At 38.5% G+C, this 23,856-nt stretch overlaps 1 protein-coding gene across 4 annotated transcripts in view; it reads left to right on the top strand.

Annotated features, from left to right (window-relative positions):
- Nucleotides 1-23,856, top strand: part of LAMA2 (laminin subunit alpha 2) — a 344,097-nt gene that overhangs the window by 204,936 nt on the left and 115,305 nt on the right. For 3 of the 4 annotated variants that reach the window (XM_074537834.1, XM_074537833.1, XM_074537836.1), the window contains exons 17-22: nt 2,396-2,523; nt 7,185-7,271; nt 13,384-13,595; nt 18,044-18,150; nt 19,165-19,425; nt 22,822-23,002. In XM_074537834.1, coding sequence (XP_074393935.1) covers nt 2,396-2,523; nt 7,185-7,271; nt 13,384-13,595; nt 18,044-18,150; nt 19,165-19,425; nt 22,822-23,002 — 976 coding nt within the window. The remainder of the gene's footprint in view (nt 1-2,395; nt 2,524-7,184; nt 7,272-13,383; nt 13,596-18,043; nt 18,151-19,164; nt 19,426-22,821; nt 23,003-23,856) is intronic. The other variant, XM_074537835.1, reaches the window with a different exon arrangement.

The raw sequence follows: 23,856 nt of genomic DNA, 5'->3' as shown, positions 1-23,856 counted from the left end.
CCCATAGTCTAAAACACAGCAGAACACACCCTATTAACAAAAATCTCTCTCATGGCTTTCATTCTGGCCTTTTGAAGTTGACATATGCTCTTTTAATCCTTTTTTCAGTCCATACCAAGCACATCAATATGGCATTTAATATCCCAAACCATTCCGTCTGCTTTCTCTGTTTCTGCATTGTGAAAGGGCTATACTTGGGTATCTTGTGTGAAATAGCAGTGAAAGGAATATTGTGGTGTGCTAGTAATGTGGGGTGAAGAAAGGAAACAGATTAAGCCAGAAAAGTAATTTTTCTGAATCTATTATGGATTCAGTGAAATTACGTAGAGTTTCTAAATTCTATATGGTGAGAGGGAAGAAGAATAGAAGGGGTAATTACTCCTTAAAACTTCGTCCTTACAAGTCATCATGTCATGGTTTGAGCCTGGCACAGAGCCAGTGCCCCCCATGAAAATTCCTCACCCTGGTGTCTGCTGTGAGATGTGACCAGGAATAAGCAAAACAGGCTCTAACTTAAACATAAAGAACACTTTATTACTTAAACTACAGGAAAAGAAAAAAAAGAAATTGAAAACCTTACAAAAAACTTTCCTCCTCCCCACTCCCTGACTTTCCCAATCCGATACATTCTCCCAAAACACCAACTGCCCAGCCCGGCACGACACTTTAGTATACTCAAACTGCAGTTCATGAAGAGGAAAGGAGTCCTTCTTGCTCCATAGGCTTCTCCTGGAAACACACTGAAACCTCGTGTGCTTCCCTGTCACTTCGGCACCGCCCGGAAAAAGTCCTTTTGCCGCTTGTGACATCTTCCTTCCATGCCCAGTGCTCTCACCACTGAGACATGGCCAGAGCTGCTTTTAGGGTTGTCTTTCAAGGATGCCTTGTCTCACTCCGAAAAGGCACAGTCTCTGCTTTGGGACATCTGTCCCCCCCATATTTTTCCAACCCCCTGGGGCCGGGGGGTCCTCACGAATGAACCCTCCTGGTTTTGAGCCACTGCCTCCCCCTAAATGCAGTCTGTGTCACAGGAACAACTGAGTCCATGGCCACAAGAAAAGTCCAGCCAAAAAGCCACTCCAAATCATCTCTCCCCATCCAATCATCTCCACGTTCTTCGGGCCAGGTCCTTGTCTCATCTCATCTCTTATCTCCCTTCTTATTCAGCTTCGAGGAGGATTAGCATTTTTGCAAGGCCCCAATCATGAAAGAAAGGGTTAAAAGTTTTCAGTCTTTGTCTGTCCTGGGACGAGATGATACTCCCACACGTGCTGCTGCTGCGGCCGGCCGGGCTGCGCCCTTCCCCCCCTTTCTCCTCCTGGGCCGGCTGCTATCACCGCCGACTCTCCCTCTCTCTCCCTCCTGGGGGGGGGGGGAATGGCTGCCCGATGTTTCTTGGGGCTCCGCCACCCTTCCATCCTTGAGAACTTTCTCACCCCCATCTCCGTCCAGGCCCCGGGCCTACCGCATGGCTGCCCCTCCCCCGCCCAGCAGCAAGGCTGGACGGGGGAAGAGATCTGACCTCTTCACAGCGACGTCCCAAGAGAGCGTTCCAAGGGCAGTGCCCTGCTTTTTAACCCCTGTGTATTCTCGGAGGTGTGTCCAAACCCCACTGGCTACACCGGGTGCCAGTCTCAAACCCAAAACCTTCATTGGTTTGACCACAGCTTCCCAGAATTCCCACTCCTTCCTGGTCAAACCACCACACATCATCATCACAGGACTGATTTCCATTCTACTAAAAGATTGCTTAATTTGAGATCAGCCAAAAGCTATAAACAAAAATGCAAATGTAGTACTGCCATTTTTATACTGCATGTTTCATATGCTCAGCTTAATTTCTCTCCTATTATGCAGTCACATAAATGAACAAAGTATTGGATAGCACCCTATATTTGGTATACTTGTCCTTCCTTCTACTCATGAAAGAGGCTGGATTCTATTCTAGCAAATAAGATTTAAGTAATTCAGGCTGTGCTACAATTTACAAATACTACTAGCTGTATACCTTATAAAATGAACCAATGCACATACATGTCAAAAGTAAAAATTCATTTTTATAAATTATATCATCTGGGCTGTATTTTTGGAATCAACATCTGAAAACAGTTGTCACAAAATATGGCCTGTTGCAAGACTGCAATGCTAAACCTATCTTATGCTCCTTTAAAAGCTGGATTTCTTTAAGCAAGCTAAAATAATAACACAGCTGTTGTGTGGTATAAATTTAAAGGTTTTATGTCAAATATTCTTTTTGTTTTACATGGAAAAAAGTTATCTACAAGAACATATGAAACACTGATTGTGGCAGAAAAAAAATAAGGATAGATTTTGCAGACCTTTTTCCATATGCAAGTCATCTAATTGTCAATTTGTGCTTACATCTTCTCTTTAGGACTGCAAGCACAACACAGGTGGTTCATTTTGTGATAGATGTCTGCCTGGCTTCTATGGTGATGCAACTAAAGGGACAGCTGAAGATTGTCAGTTGTGTGCTTGCCCCCTAAATATACCTTCTAACAAGTAAGTTGTGCATTTATTGCATATTGCAATTTTCCCCTTATTAAATTGCATTATTTCTTAATTTATTTTTTTACAGGTATGCTTGAGATATTTTTTTCCTTTCAATCAAATAATATGTTCTGCAATATAAACTTTTATTTTTACAGTTGTACCGAATGCCTGAGTGGGCAGATGAAGACAAAAGCTAGATGAGACTAAGGCAGAAAGAACAACACAGAATTTGGATGATTGCTTTTCAAATTAATAACTAGCATTTGCTTTTCTGTCCTCCGTAAGGGTAGTTGTTTCTATTTTAGAGCTGAATTGGCAGATTTGACATGAGTTTTTTCTGCTTTTACTTTAAATTTGTTTTATTAAATAAAAATACAAGTGAAGTTATTCAACATTCTGATCTAAGAACCAAAGTTTCCTTCATTACAAAACCTTGTCTATGCTACTTCATCGCTTAACTTAATAGATAAACAAAGTGGCTTTAACACTTTTTATTGGTTTTGTCACAGCCAGTGCCTGGAAAATAATAGTACCAAAAGCATTTTACATGATGTACCTGAATAAAACTGTTCTGAATCTTGTCTGTGGCATTGCATCCTATTAAAATTGCACTGATCAGAGCAGGAATAGTCTAAGCACTTACGAGCGGAAATTCCAGGGTTTTGTAGAATGGGAGCCTGCCTTCCTGTTAACACAGCTCCTGAGTTGGTTTTATTAGATACATATATATGGGTTTATTATATCTGCTGCTCAGGCACGGCTCCTCTGACATTCTCATTACTGGTATTTCCTTGCCTCAGTAGTCAATTATCTTTCTCTTGTTTGAGAACACTGTGCTGACAAAGAAGGAAAAACACTATCACATTTCTGTCTTGCACAGATGTGCAACAAACCAAGTCAAATAGATTGAATTTAGGTTATGATTGGCAAAATGCCTGGAGACCTCCATTACACAGTCATCGTAGTTCTGGATGCTTTACTTTCCTTTTGTGAAGTTAACAGTCCCCTTTCTAATATTTAGTTTTCATGAAAAATAAAATAGGTACAGAACAAACACACAGTATAAATGTTCTTTCAACTGTGAAACTGTGTGTCTTGAAGTCTACAAAGTTTAGCTTTGTAGAACTTTTTGACAGGTTCAAACTCTCATGATGTTACAGTCTAGACCAATTATTAAAATTGTTTTTTGAGGAAAAAAAGAGGTTTTAAAGATTTAATGTGTTATCTGAATGCTATTGAAATACTTCTTTGCTTTCTTACTTAACTGCCAATGAGTTTCTTATGCTAGGGATAATATTTTCAAACAATTCAGATGCCTTCATGTGAAAAACAAACTTTTACCAAGTTCATGTCACTGTACAGATGTAGGATATGTCATGTTCTTTCTGAGTAACTGAACAAGTGACTAATTGTATGTTCCAATTATTATAAATAGCTGTGTACAAATTTTAATTCCTGAGGTATTTAATTCCTAACATGATATGACAGGATATCTGTAGGTTTCTAAGCTTAATACTAAGTTCCCACTGCATAGAGAATATTGTCCATGTAATGGGCCTGTGAGATATATTTCTATTAAGAAATAAGTTTTATATTTTGTAGTAGAGTCTCATTTATTCATTTTGTTTGTCATGGTTGCCTTCACTGTTCTCACAGCACCTTTGCAATGCCGCATAAAGTGGAGAACTCTTCTAACAGTTGTTGAAAGGATGTGATGATTTTGTTGTTCTGTCTTTGACTTCAGTGGATTTAGCTGCTGCTGATTTCCTTTCCTGTTTCCTAATGGCATGAGTTTCCATATGCAGTCACTGAAGCCAGTCATGTGCCTTCTGAAGCACAGCAGTCATAAATGGCTTGCCATATGTCAGAAAAGAGCACTTTGCCAAACTTAGGAAACTAAAATAAAGTTTTCTAAGCTTGTTTTCTACATCCTGGGTTGTATTTTCTTTTTTTTTTGCATATATCTTCATATATGTGGCTATGTGATGTAGATAAAATCAATACCCATGTTATAAATGGTTATGCAATGAACACAATTCCTTCATCCGATGTCTTCTGGTACACATACCACTCTTAGAAACTGTTCTAACATTCTTGGTCCTCAAGCAGTTTCAAAGGAAATTATTTTTTTCCACATAATTTCTAAAAAACATAGATGTTTGGGATAATTACTGCTCTTCTCTTGATGTAGGCATAAATTTAATATATGTAGCAAAGACTTTGACAGGAATGCTTTATCACTGGAAATGGGAGATAGAAGATCTCTCACTCAGCCTGGGAAGGTCGGGAGTAAATTCATAGCACGTGAACTGAGAATTCGGGTTGGTCTCAGAATTTTAATTTTTGCTTGGAAAATTAGATAAAATCACAAACATATTATCAGGGGGTGTTTTCTGTAATACACTAGGAAGCTTTTAGGTTGCCCTGTCTCCCAACACACACTTATCACATGCATACCCATACTGTATATTCATACTTGTCCTGTGTCCTGACTCGTACTGGTGTTGCTGCCGTATGGGAAAACCATAAAGAGCAATGATAAATCAAGAGGGGGTACTACCATTTTTTGAAGCTTGTTTTAACAAATCAATACTCACAGTTCATTAGTGTTTAGCACTAGTGAGTAATGAGATTCTCAATAATCAGGAAGATAAACTCTTCTCAGCTTGCTATCATACATTTCCTTAACAGCACGCAGATGGGAATTTCTCAATATATTAATGTTTATTGTTGAAATGTGGTCCAACTATTAAGTCACAGAAAGAATCAAGGTCTGAGCAAGGTCTGAGCATAACCCTTAAAACATAGAAATTCTACTGTTCACCATTATTGCTTTGTAATAATAAGTACATTATCATTATTATTATTATTTTTATTATCATCTTTACAATTATTATCTTTATTATATTTAAAATTTATGCAGTTAAATTCAGAGCTCTTTGAGGAACTTTGGTACAGTCAATTTTGTACAATGGTATAATAATGAGCTGTGATAGCATCTCTACAAAGTTTTCGATGAAGCTCTTGGAAAGAGTGAGGTTGGGACTGACAAGCAGGAGCTTCAAGCAAGTCAGGTGCTGCTGATTATATTCAATGATAATGTGTTCTTTCATTTCTATTAAAGAAAAGAATGAACAACTATTGTTTCTTCAACTGACTCTTCCTCCATTATTAAGTATTACTGAATCTTTTATTAAGTAAGTGACATTGCAAAATAACACAAACATAATCCTTATTGGAAAGAGAAAAATGACAGCATCTGTCTTTATTTATTGGTCCTGACCATCCCATGTTTTTATTACTGGTCTCTTATATTTGTGGGATAACACAGAATAAAGAATAACTGAGGACAGATAACAGAATGGATGACTCTTGAGAAGTGGGGTCCAGTCACCAGCAGCTAATCACATTAAGTGATGCTAATTAAGCTTTTCTGTCCTCCTGGGCCTATTACTTCCCAGAAACTGTCATGGTATATCCTTCTTTAATATATCCAAGGTCAGATTATGTCTATTAGTTATTGTTATAGCATGCACTGTTACCTTGAATATACCTTCCTTCTGCTGTCTTTGTTGGAGCAATTCTATTGCTTCTCAAATTTTCTTTTCCTAGGTTATAAAAGGTAATTTAGTATCTTTTTTTCACATAGGTGTTTTGTTTTCCCCCTTTGAATAGTCATCCTTCTATGCACCTACACCTGGTCTTTTATTTCTTTTCTTTCCTTTTTCTATTTTTCGATTTAGTCGACCAGAATTGATTGCCATTATTTACACGAGGCTTTATAAAGATGCTCACATGTCTCTGTCTCTAATAATCATTACAGAATTACAGAAGAACAGATTGCCTCTTCTTCTGGGTAGTATCTTTCAGTGTGTCAGGAGGTTTCTTCAGAAAAGTGGGTTAAGGGAGAAGGGTTGTGGAAAGCAGGATGCTGACTATGAAGGAACACAGTTCAGAGTTAAACACAGGCATTGAGATGCAGAGCTTGCAAATGGCTACAGTATCCTTATTTATTAAAATAAAAAAAAAAAGAGAAAAAAACACCCAAACCAGCCAAAAATAATTAGAGCATAACAAAGAGGTAAAACTTTCTAGTCTGCAAGCTATTCTTAAACTTCAACATGTCTGTGTGGCCTGTTGCTTGAGGTCATTGGCACTCGATTAACTCAAATACACTCTCTGGGAAGCTGTACCAGATATTTCCCATGTTGCCCCTCCCCTTTCTTGTTCACTGGGTTCCTTTCACAGCTGACTATACACAAAGTTAACTGAGCTTTTAATCGGTTGTCCTTCAGAAAGATTTATATAGGGGCCACGTTATGGCACAGATTGTTTTGCCAGCCCCTCGGGGGCACAAACAAGCAGCTGTACATTCCTGCCTTTCTAATGGTATCCAGACCACTCACTGGCAGGCTCAAGTCCCGTAATAACAGGCTATTGGGATGCTGCCATCCGCTGCTCTATATTCAGTGTCGCAGAAATAGCAGAGTCATTCCAAATTCAATTTGCTGGAGTCAAACTTAAGTCCCGTGTCCTAGAGCAGAATCACTTTTCCTGGCCACTGTTTTGCAAATTAACAATCTCTGAAGTGGGAAGAGAGCTATGCTGCTAACCATGTTTTCTTTATGTTTCTTCTTTGTCCCTCTTCTTTCTCAATATCAACAACACAGCTTTAGCCCAACGTGTCATTTTGACCGACATCGTGGATTAATGTGTGATGAGTGCCCAGCTGGCTACGTGGGACCACGCTGTGAAAGGTAAGCAGGCACCATGCTTTTAGTCATATGAAACAAAAGCATTGATCACATGGAACTGTTCTACCTTTTATTACCTCCCCTTCTCATCCCTATTCCTGTTCTGAAACTCACTGAAAAAATTCCTATGCATATTCCTCTGATACTGGATCCATGAATTTGTGTTTTTCTTATGCTTGTTTCATTATTTTATCGTAAAATGTAAGGTTTCCAAGAAACATTTGCTGATAACTAAGAGTCTTTGTTAAAAAAGTTGCTTCTAGCTTTTCTGTCACTCTTCTGAGATTTTTATAAACCTTTTGTCTCTTTTGTCATTTGAATGTTTAGAACATGGTGATTCAAATATGCAGTAAATTACTGATGCTTCACTTACGGAAGTTAATATGCATCAAAAATACAGCTCTTCTCATAAGTTACTTGTAGATTTTAATTGTTTGTTAAAAGAATACTTTACATTTTTGTTGCTTCTCATTTTCTGTTGTGGTCTTTATTTAGCAAGTAGAATGAGGTAGGCTTTAATGACGAAAAAAGATCATTCTTCTTGGTCAAATACACAGAGAAGTTTGATATGTATTTCCTACACTTATTGCTAGCTTTACAAAGGCATTATGCTGAAAGGTTCATGAGGAGAATTTAAATGAAACAAAGAGCTGGTGTGAGTTCTAGTGCTAAGCTCCCAGGAACCCCCTTCCACAGGAGGTGAGACCTCATAGGCAAGGGATATCACCACGGTGTCTGCATGCCTTTGGTCCCTTGGGATTTCACATGGATGGAACAGATTTCAAGAGCAGTTAGTGTGCCAGGGACCTCTGCTAGCTCTTTGGAGGTCATGATGAATCAGTGTTGGCTTTGTCTGCATGATCCCAGTCCCTTGTGACCCTGCCAATGACACCTTTTTAGGAGGGGCTTGGGAAGCCAGGGAACTGTGTAACACCTAGCTAGACAGTTTAGGGGCATGGAAACATGGCCCTTGTGTTTCTTAGTAGGCTCTTGCCATTTGACACTTGCATGAGCTGCTTGAAGGATTTTTCAAGGCAAACCCTAAAAAAAGATAGGGCTTCTGAATGAAGCCTTAAAATACTCAGGTTGGGATGAGAAAAAGTGGGAATAAAGCAAGAGTAAGAGACAACCTGAAAAGCAGAAACCTGACCATACGCTGTGAATCTCCCTATAGTCCCCTCTTTCCAATTTACAACTACTTCCTTTTAAATCCCCTGTTGTGCTATATCTGTCCTGAAGTGAGAGTGCAGGCTGTCACCTGTTTCCACCCATCATCACCGAGTCTGCTCCTGCTGCTGCTATTTCTGCCTGTCTTTTCCTGTCTGTCTGGGAAGTCATCACCTTCTTTCAGCTAGTGGGCTGTGAAGTTAATGACGGCAGGAATAAATCGCATCAAGAGCACTTTCGTGGCAGTTTGTCAATGCAGGGTCATTGACAGCCTCCATTAGCAACAAGTGCTGTTTCTGAGTGGAGCACAGGCTGTAGATGCAGTAGGACCGAGTCTGAATAAATGGCTAAATTGGATTTTAGCCTGATCTCCTAAGGAAATGAGGCTACTGTGATCTTTTTGTGCATGTCTCTCTGGCTGCCTGCAAAGTCATCTGAACTTGTAGGTCAATTTCAACTAAATTTGGCAGAAGGTAGGAGGGCTGAAAGATGATAATTGTTGCCGAAGGTTTTACGAAAAGAAGTGGCTGAATAGAGGTTAATAAATCAGGACATGTCATAGCTAAGGGGGAGAATACTGTGTGAACTCACACCTGATTAAACAGATAGAGAGAGAACAAGAGAGATTGTTAAATGTTCTGCCCATAAGAAAACTTTCACAGGGCAAGGAAAAAGTGCTGCTGTAGCCTGAGGGATTACTCCCTGCTGAGTAGCAACATCCTGCAGCAAATAATCAGCCCTTAGCCCTGTAACTGGGAGATATAAATCCACTGGAAATTAGGCCATTAATTCCAAAGCTCACAGAACTATTTGCTTTTAATTGTAACAAGTTGTTTTAGAATGTCTGCAGCTGTCAATAATAATGATCAGGAGAAAGCATGTTGCATTTTGCTATTAGCAGTGGTTGTATAATTGCTGAGAGAGTTTGCATGAAATTCGCTTTCATTTTAGCAACTACAAAGTGACAAGTGATCTGAGCCACATGATTCATTAGCTGAACAATCCTAAATTACCATGACATAAGTATCATGAAGTGAGAGTGTGCAGCACTGTACTTATTTGGCCTAAAAATATATCCTCTGTCCCCTAGGGAGATACATATATCTGTCTGATTTGTAAAATGTCAAGAAAAAGTTGCTGCTTCTCTCACTGGAACTTTCAGGAAAATGGTGCCATAATTGCTCAGTATTTTGAGGGGTCCAGATCATAACACCATCAAAATAATTGCAGATATAAACTGTGTTGGGAGTTATCATATATCTATAATTGTAGAGAGAGCTCAGCTTTCCCACGTAATGTTTTTCCCTAAAAAATTAGACCTGAGATTTCTTTCCTTTGCTCACTGGTCACTTTTCCAAAGGTCTATGAAATAGGCTGGACATTCTCTTAACTTCATAGAAAGGATGTATGAGAATGACAAAAGGGTGTCTTTTTAGCCCAGCACATTTACAGGATGGTGATATCTGTTTTGCAAATACAGTCTTGATAGGGAAAAGAAGCAAAATAGGTGAGAGTCTGGCTTTTCCTGTAGGACTCTATGATTTATGTGCATGGATCCAATGACTTTTCCCTCCTGGAAGGAGGGTCAGTGTCCCTCATGTGTGAGCAGAAGGGTGAGCTGACCCATGTCCTTCCTTGCCCCCACCTCCCCCATTCTTGGAGTCCAGCACAGGGTGCCACCAGCCACAGCCTCTCGTGAGAACTGTGGCTTCAGACTGCTGCTCACTGTAGCAAATATAATTCTTCCACTCGTGCCAGAGCAGCGAGCCTGTGTTGCAGTACTGCTGGGAAAAGGGTCAAACATTTCGGGAGATGTGGTACAACAAATGTGTTACACAGGATTGTTTGCAGCTTGCAAAGGTAGGCATTCTGACATTAGAAAATGCAAGATTTATAGTCGATCACACAACAATAACATCTGTGCTGTGCACCTGAGTTAAGATATCTCACTGCGTGCTCACAAGCCATTTCTCCACAGGGCTTTTGCTTGATTTTGTGCACAGGTTGAATGCACATAAATTTCAAAGGCTCTGTAAAAATAGTACTTCCAGACTTTAAAGTGTTTGGATTTGCGGGCTTAATTAACTCTGTCTCAAGGGGATTTTTTTGCCAGTAAATATAAAGAAATGTATAAAAAGGCCTGCATTTCTGTGCATGTACGTGTATATACAGAGCATCATACAGACTCCTATGAGGAATATTAACTCCATACTGACCAGGCCCAGTACACATTCATACACATATTTTTCAGTTGTAGCCTTGCCTTTGGCACCACTTATGCTAAATAAAAGCAGTGTCACTCACATACACACCTGCATTTGAGAATAGAAAAGGAATATATTAACACCGTCCTTTTTTTGCTGCTTTTTTTTACTCCTATTTTTGTTTAATTTTTTAATCTCAGAGGTGTTAGCTTGTAGTTAGAAGTCATTCTTTTACATGTACTTTTTGTAATTCATGGAAGTAATTTTCCATGCCGCATACTTATTGATGTTTTTTAATCTAAACCTTCCCAAATATATAATGCTTTGAACCTGAGAAAAGAAGCTGAAGTAGGAATGTCCTTAAGGGAAAAAGGATGCAACTAAGCAAAGTGGATTTTTTTTTAATCTTCCCCTGCAACTTCAGGAGAAGTGGTAGAAAAAGAGGAAGAATTTACAGAGATACATGTACACATTTCTCTTTTCATCTTTAACTGGTTTACCTCTACTTTCAGGATTGTCTTCAGTTGGATTCAAGATTATGTATGTGCATAAGTAAAATATGGCTATGTGATGGTACTGGGTTTTTCTAATTTTAATTATTGTAGTGTAAACTGATGAGAATACAAAGAGTTATTGAGGTCTCCTGCTGTTAATAGGAGGAAATTATTAGCAGTGCATTTCACATAAATCTTTCTGTGAACTGCTTGGTTTCTGTGAATGCTGTGAAATACAGAACCTAACCCCTAAATAAGAGTGAAAGAAGAAAACAAACACACATTAAGTGAAGTCAAATAGGTTAGTAGGACCAAGAGATACAAATCTATGACAAACACACCAGTAGTGTGTTAGGAAAGCATGAGTTAACTTCAGATGCAATCTACTTTAGGTAAATTAAGGTAACTGCATAAATTATCCAGATACTCTCTGGTTTTGATAAAATGTGGCTATTTATTGTTACATATTAAGATACATTCTTAGACTTTGTAACTGAGATAATGTCACTGAAAAAAGCCAATTTATTTTGGCAAAGTGAAGATAAAAATTAGTCTTTTGTCATAGCTGAGATATCCTCCATCAAAGAAAAAATTATCTCTTCCTTTGCAGGAAATACAATAAATTGCTACCTTTGTGACAGGTTCTGAAAATAAAATCTCTGAATTATTCTAACGACAAGATTTTGATGTCTTGTTGCTATGAAGAGGTAGTTTTTAGAGATGACTGTGCTACAGGAGTGGGCTAGATTGTGGAAATTTTACTCCTGAGTGCTTACACGCAGCCAAACCACTGGACTGTTTATACATGTTATTGGTTTGTGGGCTGGATCGTGGATATCTTGAGAGAATGGAAAAAAGTCCTATTTTGTGTAAAAACTGCTCAATTAATTCCCACTATTTTTTCCTCCCTGCTCTCAGTTATCCTGTTTTTATAATCTTTATGATCTTTGCTGATGATATTGAATAATATTTAGTGCATGTTTAGACAGCTTTGCTTAAGATTAAAAAGCAAATTAAAAGCATTGTGAGATATTCTGGAAGCAAGGAAAAGGATGAACTTGATGCACACAAGAGTGACAGCAGTGGAGCTCTGCATCCCTGCATTGCAATGATACAAAAAATTTTTCCTCAACCATGCTCTCCAGTACTACTACAAAGTAGAGAGTATATCTGTGTACCTTAAAACTGCATTCAAACTGACTTTAAAATAGTAGGAAAAATTATTTTGTGCAATGTGCTTTATATACTTTCTGTTTTTATACTAATTGGAGTTCATCTGAGATGCTCTTTATACTAATTGGAGTTCATCTGAGATGCTCATGAATAAATTCATTAGCCAGAACTGTGCAATTTTTCTTTTCTTTTACTTTGCTATACACAAGTTGCTCTTACTCTGAAGTATGAGCAAATGTAACAGAAAAGGAAAGCAGAGCAGAATATAAATAGGAAATAGGCTGTGAGATTAGTAGAAATTTGATTTAAATACAGACTCATGTTAGGTCAGATTCACTAAGCTTCTTTACATGGTACTCAGAAAATTGCTTGGGGGCAAGGCGGAAAAGGATGTGATATTTTCAAACAATTCTCTTAAAATATGGAAGCTATAGTACGCAACAGCATAGTTCCTGTGCTAATGAGCAATCTTTTTGTTAGATTGCTCATACGCAGAGATTAGAAATCCATTAATTAAGCAAATCTCACCATGCAGTAGATCAGGGGAAGTTGAAGTCAGGGGATGGATCTTGTTAGGTAAACAAATATATGGCTGTATTACATTCTTAAAGTGTTTTTCTAAACTAAAGAAGTTTTCAAGGTGGAGGGAAAAAACAACATCAGGCTTGCTGGTGATTGAGTGCAGAACATTGATACAGAATGTGCTAAAATACAAAGTATATCTAACACAGAGTCATAGAATAGTTTGGATTGGAAGGGACCTTTCAAGGTCATGTAGTCCAACCCCCCTTCCTCCAGAGTGCCACTAAGATTTCTTGCTATGCTTTGTGTCGCATTCAGTGCCAGTGACAAGGTTTTTCTCCCACTAAAGTCTAATTGCTAGCAGAACTGGCAGGATTTCAGCTGGTACTGTGTCTACAGTGTTGTTAAAAAAGAGGAGAGAGAAAGAAAAAAGATGCTTAAGACAGACCTAAGAGAAGATCAAATAATTTTTAGTGATTAGGGAGACAACAGAATTAAATATTTCTAATGAGAGGATTATTTAGGTGTCCTAACTGATGATGTCTTTTACCATAGGTGTGCAGAAGGCTATTTTGGACAACCTTTAATACCAGGAGGATCATGCCAACCATGCCAGTGTAATGACAACCTTGACTTCTCCGTTCCTGGCAGCTGTGACAGCTTGTCTGGTGCTTGTCTGATATGTAAGCCAGGTACAACAGGCCAATATTGTGAGAGGTGTGCTGATGGATATTTTGGTGATGCTCTTCATGCAAGGAACTGTCAACGTAAGTCACGAACTTTTACAGCTCCTGACAGTATTGATCTATCTTATAACTTTGTTCCTGAGAGGAAGACTGTGCCTCTGTATGTGTGAGCAAGAGAATGATATGGCTCTAACAATGACACTGTGCATCTGCATCTAGAAAGGGAGGCTTTAAACTAAATAGAAAGAAGAACTTTTTAAAAAAAGCTGTTGTTGAAGCAGACATGGGAAGTAAACAATGGAGCATTGTATGGGTGCAAAGGTTATACTTAATGTCGGATTTACAAAAATAAATACAAATAAATGGAAACTATGCATTAAAAATGCTATAAGCTACCCAGAAAAATCCTGTTCTCTTAGAAGACTGAAAGGAGGGAGTGGTCTTTCAGTTTCAGGGTCCAGCTCTGGCAGCATTTATAACCGGCTTCCCACTTATATAACCTCACTAAAAGTTGGGAGGTGCTGCTGCTTGCAGGTCAAGATTCTCCCACCTGACAATCAGACCCTAAAATCTCGAGAAAATTTTTCTAGAATGTTCTGGAGGAAGATACCTGGCACTGCAGCAAGCTAGCAATTCTCAGCTGAGTGGTGGCATGTTATTCAGCTACCAGCCTCATCACATCTTTCCCCATAGTGATTGCAAAAAATTATTCAGTGGAGATGAAAGATTTGGTAGGAACAGGAGCTTTTCTTTCTATAGGAGGCAGTGGCTCTCTCTCTCTGAGCTGTTGCTGGCACAATTCAGAATGCAGAACAAGTGTTTTTAACTTAAAAACATTCATCACATACTCTTCCTTCACATTCTGAGAAGTGGAATAAAACAAGTTATGAACTGTCCTGAAAGAGCCGAGCATTTTATTTCACTTTCACAGGGATTTATTCCTGTTTGGTCCATTGCAATAAAGACAAGAGTAACCTCACTGAGTACAAAGGTGCTATAGCAGGATAAAATTATGCAAGTAAAAGAGCTGGGGCATTGCCTTACTCCTCTGCGTGAGGGAACATGGGGACCATGTCTGCAATATGTGTTGTGAGCAGAGAAGTCTGAGGCACTGGCATCCATTTCGAGGACTTGCCCTATTAGCAACTTGCAGTCTAAAAGTGAAAATTCTAGGTTGTGTTGGACCTTCAGAGAGTCTGTGGGAGCTAACAAGATGCAGAATATCAACAAGGTTCTCAGCTAAGGACAACACTGATGTTCACAAAGTCATAGATAACCCTGAAGACATACCTGTGTAAGTGATTTCTGTACCTACTTTACACAATGGCAGAAAAAAATTGGACAATCCTATATATTCTCTCCATAAGTTAACAGGTCATGATGAATGATGTCATATAATTTACAATGTTAAGTGTGGAAAGTGATTTAAGAAGAAGTGTATATCAGAAATTACAGCTTCCAGTGCCTTGTCACTATTCTTGGGCCATCAATATGACTGGTGGTTTGACCATTTCCATGGTAGTGACAGGTCCATGAGAAAGAGATTTTATAAGAGGGGAGTTTGGAAAACATACAACAAAAAAAAATATTGAAAAGAAATGCATGTTTAATGTTGAATTATGAGATTTGCTTTTGTTGTTCATATCATTGACAAGGAGAGCCCCTTGATGTATTCATATCCTTGTGCTTGCAGTTACCTTGTATTCATCTACTCTCTGCCTTTCATGTGGGTTTTCTTCTTTGCATTTGATTTTTTATTTCCTTTGCAGACTTCCATGAAGTTTGCCCTGCAGCAACAATATCAGAGGGACTATGCCTTTACTTTGTTGTTTTCAATTTTGTTCCTTATTAAAAAGCCAAATCCAAGAGTATTGCAAAGCATGAATTTGCTTTCAAATTATTGTTTGAAATGTCTCTTGCTCTTTCTCAGTACAGTGTTGTTGTGTGCATTAACCATTTCAAATGACAGTACAACTTCATATCATCATAACATCTCTGAATTTTTTGTGTATCCATACAATACCATAAATCTAAGAACAATGAGCAAATGTCCTAAGCTTATTTGATTTGATAGTAGGTTGTTTTTTGGAGTGAAGCAGCACAGTATGCTGAAGCAAATACCTGCAGGTTGAGCTGATGGTAATGAAGCTCAGTGTCAAAAGATGAATTAAAGCAAATAATCAAGTCTGCCTATATTTCAGCGTATAGGTACTACTGTTGTAGGAGAATAAGTGTGTAGCTTGATCATAAATACAAGCTCATAAATATTTATAGAAATCTAGAGAGAATGAAGGGTCTTGACCAGTGCCTTTCGGGAAGAAAGTATGACAAATTTCTCCAACAGGCTACATTGTATTATAACAGCCATTTGGCGGTTTGGACAAGAGCTAATTTTCCCAGTAGAGGTGGGCTCTAGGTGCAATAAATGCAATTTATCAGATTGAGTAGCAGTTTATTAGCTGAATAGCCCTGGCTGTATGTTTCTTCTCTGTGTACGTACTGCCAGAGCCAAGAAAAACAATCCAAGTCCTGATATTCCAAATTCTCTCTTACCATTGCATTGCACTCAGTCATCTGTGACAGAGTTAAGACACCATGAAGTGCTGCTTGTTGTAATATAAATAGGAAAAACTCATCTGTTTATAAAATCAGTGTAAGTTCTCTTTTTTATTCTTGTGTTGTCATATGCCTGATAAGCAAAACAATTCAAATCAGACTGAGCTTGGGTTTGAGGTCTGTATAAAAAGGTTGGTGAAACACTTTTAATTTGCATTGAGGATTGTAGTTTGTTGAATGTGAGCTTTAGTATCTTCTTTCTTCACTGACCAATTTATTTAAATATACACTCAAAACATATATGTATATGAGACTTATCACCATGTACAGTTTGGAATGTCAGTTTTAAAACATGAATGTCAAGTTAAAAAGGGCAGGATTAAAGTATACAGGGTGAAAGAGGTAAATTATAGATTTGTTTAGTATTGAAAGCTGAAAGGAAAAGATAAGCAATGTTAATTACATCAAACGTGTCTTTTAATTTTTACTTTTTAAAAATATATTGTAAAACAGGAGATAGAAATCTCTGAAGGTGTTGCATAACTGGTATGAACAGCAGAACTAGCACATTTTTGTTACTTATTCCTGAATTTTTGCAAACATTTAAGAAACAATGCCATGAACAGAATGGCATATCATATAGTTGCTTTCATTAAAAGAAGCAACTTCTGCAGAATACCTCAAGAGCAGGGAGAAAACTCTCACACAAACCCTTTTAATTTATAATTGGAAATTAGCAAGTCCAATGAAGTAATGAGGAAGGTCTTGTTGTAATAATCTATAGATAGGAAAAATGAAACTGCTTTGTCTCACATAGCACCTTCTGACGTGCTGCAAGTATGTGACTGCCATGTGTTCACTGCTGGGACTCCTAAGTGTTTCTTAAAATGAAGGTGTCAGGTTGAGGGAAAAAAAGCAACACATATAGATAGGGCACTGCAGGAAGGCAAAACATGGGCTGGAGCCCAAGTTTAGAGAGTAGATTGATAATTGGTATAAAATGTGGATTCATTTCCCTATGAGGGGGAAAAAAAGTATGTGCAGGAACCAGCTCATGCTGATCAGTGACTGCGTGGTTATAGTCCCTATGTGGCAACAATCACATTCCTGTTCTCTACAGCAAGAGCTAAGGGTTTTTTCAAAATCTCTGCCTGCCAAAAGGGTTGAAGAATGCAAAGGTTCTTGTGGTTGAAGAGCATAAAAGGTGATAGACATCTTCCCCAACATTTGTCTTCTCCTAAAGAAGAATTTAAGAGCCCCAAGCATTGCTGTTTTCCTCAAGAAACAGCTTTTTCATTGCCTTTTTTAATCTTCAGGAAAGCACTGTGATGAGTTAGGTTGGTTAGTTGGGTTACATTTCCTCTGGGAACTGTGATGCTGTTGCTGAGACAGAAATACTGGAGAGTCATAGTAGCAGATAATCCTTGGTATATTTTTCAGTGCAGCTTGGGGCATAAGAGCATTGCTGTCCCTGTATAATGTCAGCTTTGTACTGGGTTTGCAGCCTGCCAACATTTCCTGACAACTACCTGAACAGGGATTAAACTCCAGGACAGCAGAACCAGCACGTGGAGCAGTAACACTCCCACTGGTTGGGGCTACACCCTGTACACACCCTGTGTAAGGGTCTGTACCTTTTTTGTGTTTTTCTCTCAGCACTGCCCTCCCTTCCTCGAGACTCCGAGTCTCTGGGCATGTACTTAGTAATCTGCCCTCCACATCCTGCTTTGATCTGAGAGGAGCATCTAAAACAAGCTGTTAATGGACTTGAGGCAACATTTCTGACTGCAATAATTTGGAGGAAAATTCTGTATTGATATGGGCAGGTTAATATGTCAGTGTATGGGAGCAACACCTTCCTGCTTAACCCAGGCTGGTCATTTCTCAGGGTGGCAAAAGCTGCATTGTAAACATTTGGCTATTAGATTTAGCTTCAGGGAACACACTGACATCTTCTTCTTCCTCCTCTGCAGCCTGCCACTGTCACATGAATGGCTCCTTCTCGGAGGTCTGTGACTCTCGGACGGGCCAGTGCGAGTGTAAGGCCAACGTCATCGGGCGCCGCTGTGACATCTGCAAAGTGAGTGACTAGAAATGGGGCTTCCTTTCAGCTTTCTTCACTGCTTGTCTCAGCTAAATATCATTTACTTCTGGATAGACTTTTCCTGTTGTTTAATTTTCACTTTAAGAACATCTATGGATTGCTCTTATGTAGAGAAAGGTTAAAATGATGGCTTTTTAAACATTTTCTAATAGTTTTCTAGAACAGAACACAAGACGTAGCATTTACATTTACATGCAATTAATGTATTTTAAGCCTCACTGTATCTATAAGTAAATTTGTATATATATTATATACACTTCATATTTTGAATGTTTGATATAGAAAATTAGTTTAAAATATTGCAGCTTTGGGAGATAATTCCTTCATGAAGAAAGATGCAAAATGTCTGATAGCATCTGATGTTTATGTCTTAAAAAAAGCAGAGTGCTGGTTTCATTCTGATGGAATGTTCTGCCTTCATGTTTTTTTCTTAGGGTTTCTTCTTTTATTGTCTAAACAATGTATTATTTTTGGTGAAAGTGTTTTTTGCCTTGACATTGTTTTCCTGTCTCATAAATCACTGCAGAGAAATATTGTCTCATAAACTTTCACAGAGTTGTCTTCAGGCAGCTAAGGAATATGCTATAGTCAGCTACACATTTCTCTAGTTCAACATAAGGACTCATGAGTTAGGCCTATGTCCTCAGAACACCTTCACCTGTGTGTAATTTAAAGAACATAAATAATTCTGCAGAAATCAAAAGGATCTTTTTCACTCTTTAAAATGATGTAATTTCTGAAGTGGTTTGCTCACACTCCATTTTCAATGGTATTTAAAGAGTCTGTTCAAAGAAAAAATGCTGGTGTCAGTGGAATTTGGAGATTGCACAAGGTACCCAGCAAACATCTCATTAATACAATACTGGTGATTAATTGGAATTAATCTTTGTTTACTTCAGTGCTTACTCCTGTCCTTATTTCTGTACCCTTTTATATGGTGTAGTTTTCTTATCTTCACTTTCTAACAGTGTTTACTTTTCATTCTTCAAGCCCAACTACTTCTGGGCCCCAGAAAAGGTGTTTTGTATACCCTGCGGCTGCAGTGCTTTAGGATCTGTGTCACTGCAGTGTGATGTGTTGGGAAGATGTATCTGCAGACCAGGATTCGTGGGCAGACACTGTGAAACCAGACAGGTGCCTCAGTTGCAGGAGAACGCGGGGAGCAGTCAGCAGATCCGAGTGCCCCCGCGGAGGTGGGGCGCTGGCAGTGCCAGTGGGTGCCCGCGAGGCGCCTACCGGCCGGCAGCTCTGGTAATGGGAACCGGCTTTGCATGGGCTCAAGTCTCCTGTTCGCTTGTGTTTGGAGCTCACACAGATTGCTTGGGTTTCTCATTTTTAATACCCGTGTTACTATATAAGAAATTCTCAAGAAACGGACAGGCTCGGAAGACAAACGGCATTTTAGGATGCTCCCCCAATCCTAAGGGCTTCATCTTGCAAGTGCTGATATCAGCAAGAAATCAAATTTGAGAAATCAAATCAAATAAGTCCCAAAACAGCCTCATCCACAGCAGTATGCACAAAATGCATGGGAAATGTACACAAATCAATGGAATCAGTGGGATTTTCTTGGACTTTGCAGCATAAGTCTTGCTTTTCTAACAATTCAACAATCAATAGCTTAAGGAGGTTGCAAGAAGAATCAGCCCCAGAGGCAAAGAGTTAAAATCTAATTTTAAAATATTGAACATAACTGGTGTTAAAAGTTCTCATTAGTGAATATTAGCGAAAAGTTCTCAGTTACCTGAGCCATTTTTAACTCAGTGCAGTGCCACTTATGTGAATGTAATGCCCAAAATGATAGGAGTGTTCATTCCTTATCACAAACCAGCAAAGCAAATTATTTCTTAAAATTAAGTAATTATGATACAACTGCTTCTAACAGAGCAGTATTTTAGGAATCTTGTATGTTCTCCCTGCAACTCAAAATCCCCACATTTACCACACCATTTGAAAAATATCTGGCAGTGATTTTCATCCTCAGTTTGACTCGGGGACCCATGCTGTATTTGTTCATTTAGACTTTCTTGGAGAAATTAGTTTTTTCCAATTAAAAATGTCTTAGGTTACTGTGTTGCCCACACAATAACTGATGGAGACACGATATAATGACATATTCAGAAACTTCAGTGTATTTCCTAATTGTAGTCTAGGATCTTATCTCTTGTTCAGTAAATGTGATTCTTAGAATTTCTCTGTGTGTGCAGACTTTGCTGAGAACTTTAACTTGGGGTTAAAGTTTGCATGACTGACCAAAATGACATTGTGTGCAGCCCTCCTCACAGAATGCAACCCAGCATGGCAGTGGTCCAGTTTAACACAGTGTGGAGTGCTGATATCAGACTTTTTCTGACTGTTCCCCATATAAACAGAATTTATTAGATCATAGCAAACTTTGAGAACTGAGATGCGTGCTGTGCATTAGTTACTTCACTGCATGAATCTGAATGTCTGTCTTAAGATTGTGTATTCACATTTCTATGTTTCTTCCTATGTAAAAGAAGTCTATAGAGATAGTAAAGTATTTTATGGAACCTTGAGTTTAATTAAATGCGTTTGACTACGTCTTTCTCTCTGATATGCCATGTTTTGTCAGAAGTATGAAATTTGCAAAACATTTCAATTCGAGTTTGGAAATTAAAATCAGTGTAATTCTTCATTACATGTATAATCAAGTATATGCTTAGGTTTGTACAATTTCCAGGCCAAATTCTGACCATAGATGTGGTCCTGTATTCTGACACCTATCAGCAGATTCTCTGTCTGAGTGGAGTACTTCTGTATTAACCTCAGAGATCAGATTTCAGGACTTTTCCATGGAAAGCTTTTGAAGTTTCAGAGAATTCACCAATACAAAAGGTTAGTTAGGGGTTCTACTGTAGAACAAATCCATATAAAATAGTAGTCATAGAATCATTAAGATTGAGAAGGACTTCCAAGTTTATTGAGTCCAACCTTTGACTGATCACCACTTTGTCAACTAGACCATGGTACTAAGTGCCATGTCCAGTCATTTCTTGAATGACTTCACCACTACCCTGGGCAGCCTTCTCCAATAGCTGACCACCCTTTCAGTAAAGAAATTGTTCCCGTTTTCTAAACTGAGCATCCCCTGGCACTGAGGCCATGTTCTCTTGTCTTGTTGCTGGTTCCCTGGGAGGAGAGGCTGATTCTCACCTGACTACAGCTCCTTGCAAGGATTTGTAATGAGAAAAGTTTCCCCCCTGAGCCTCCTCTTCTCCAGGCTAAACACCCCCAGCTCCTTTAGTCATTCCTCATAGAACTTGTGCTCCAGACCCTTCACCAGCTCCATTGCCCTTCTCTGGACAGGCTCTAGCACTTCAATGTCTTTTCTTCCTGGAAATGGTCCAGAACTGGACACAGCACTGTCCAGTACAGAGGCACAATCACTCAATCACTGCCATAGTCAAAGCCAGCACAGCTCCATTGATTTGAATATCTACTGGTTTATTGTTGGTAAAAATTTAACACTTCATTCCTGAATCACAAAGTAGCACATTATAAATTAAATATTTTTCACTTTGTTCCATTTATATTCATTAGCAGTGATCTTTTTAGTATCTCATTTTTAACATTCTGCTTTTCTATCAAACTTGCTGATAGATTTTGTTATTAATGTTGTAATGTCAATTTCAAATGAAGTTATTAATATGATTTGGGTTTCAGTGTACTCTGAAAACTCTACCTGAAAAACAGGTAGAGAAGTACTCCCATTTTAAAGCACTCTAGCTCAAGACTGAGTTTGTCATTTGAACATCATCTGGTTTGTTCCAAGGAGCCTCTGTTGGTCGATGCAGTGAATCTCACAAGGTCTTTTGCTTGAAAGCTTTGTGCAGAACTCTGTATCACAGTATACAAATGAGTGTGTGTCTTTCCTTCTTTACTTTTTGCACTCCACTAGTGAAGTTAAGGAGGAAATTTCTTACTAGAGTTGATAACATCTACTCTGGTTCTGTAGAAACTTTATATTGATTACTGCAAAAAAGAAAGAAAAGAAAATAGAAGAGAACCAGAGGCCTAATCCAAAGACAGAGTTTTTTTATCTTAAAAAATATCCTCCTTATTTCTTTGTATTGTACACAAATACACTATCTCTATGTTCTTCTAAAGTTATTCCTATATATCATTCTAAAGAATTGCCCTTAAGTTACTGTATACAGGTATTGCCTTTGTTCAGAGGAGATAAAATGTAATTCAGAGGCTTTCCAGTTGAATCGATCACCATTTATAGCTAAGAATTTGAATGCACTCTCGTAGCAACAAACTCTTGCCTGGCATAGCCTTACAACCAGAGATGAGGTATGTTTTTTGTATGTATTTATGTGCTGACATACCTTCCATTCCAAGTGAGAGCTGTGCTTAGGCAAACAGCCTAATAAGAAAGATGTCACATTGCAGAACATTCATTACAACATCAGATAACATTCTGAAATCTTTATTCTTTCTCAGCACTGTAGAGCATTTCGTGTCCTTGCTCCAGGGTGTTACCACTACAATTTAACCTGGTAAAAGCAGTATTTCAGTGAGGAAGAGGAAAGAGCAACCCTGATCTCCCTACACTCTCAGCTTTTCCTCTTTTCTCTTGGTAATCATTTCATGTACTAACTGCTCTTCACTCTGTGGCAGCCTGGAACATTTGGCTTGCAGTCTTCCAGAGGATGTGTTCCCTGCAACTGCAACTCCTTTGGTTCCAAGTCCTTCGATTGTGACGGGGACGGACAGTGCTATTGCCAGCCCGGAGTGACAGGAATGAAGTGTGACCGCTGTGCACATGGGTTTTACAACTTCGAAGAAGGAGGCTGTACCCGTATGTAAATGTTTTCCACCCAAGCACAGACTGATTTGTTTATTTATTTATGTATTTATTCCTAACATTCTAGTTTGGCTAATTTTGGATTACATAACAAATATTCCTGACCAGGCGCTTATAGACAGCCTTGTGCATCATTCACTTGACAAGGGTGATGATTGGCAAGAATGAAAGACCCAAGACATTTCTTCTATTTTATGAAGATTTTATTAATTTTATTTTATTTAGAAGAAACAAGAATGTCATTTACTCCATGTAGTGTCTGCCAAAAAATTCCACCAAGTTCCTATAATTTAGTTAAGAGTATCATAGAACTCTGATTAAATTTTTTTGCCAAATCACATAAACTTGTAGGGGTGTAAAAGGAAAACAACAAAAACACAAACTCCCTTTGCTTCTAGTTTTATCCCAAACTTTTCATTGTTCTCATACAGTTGATCCTCTTTAATTACCACAATCATTTCCTGCACAGTAATATTTAATTGCTTACTTGAACTTTATGTGTACAAGAAGATCTTTAAGTAAAACTATCTGCTATATCCCTTGTGTAAACACATGGAAAATCTCCATTTCTAGATGCTGAAACTCCAGCAGTAGACACAAATATATCCAGCCACCTCTTTACCTTTATTTTTTTTCCTTTTGGAAACCAGGTCAAAGACTGAAATTAGTGCTTCCTATCCTTGAAGTAGTGCAGACTGCTAAATCTAAAAGAACCCAATCAATAGGTTTCTTCACAGGGAAATATCCATCTTTCCTGATAGAACTGTGTTTTTCAAGTCTCAGAGACTCATTTATGTGTGATCACAGGACACGTAGATAGTTGTCTAGTGTGACTGACTGCTGGGGTG

Source organism: Zonotrichia albicollis, chromosome 3 (assembly GCF_047830755.1).
Source record: "Zonotrichia albicollis isolate bZonAlb1 chromosome 3, bZonAlb1.hap1, whole genome shotgun sequence".
Lineage (NCBI taxonomy): Eukaryota > Metazoa > Chordata > Aves > Passeriformes > Passerellidae > Zonotrichia > Zonotrichia albicollis.
Note: the sequence above shows the minus strand (reverse complement) of the source record. Positions and strands in the feature narration are given on the sequence as shown.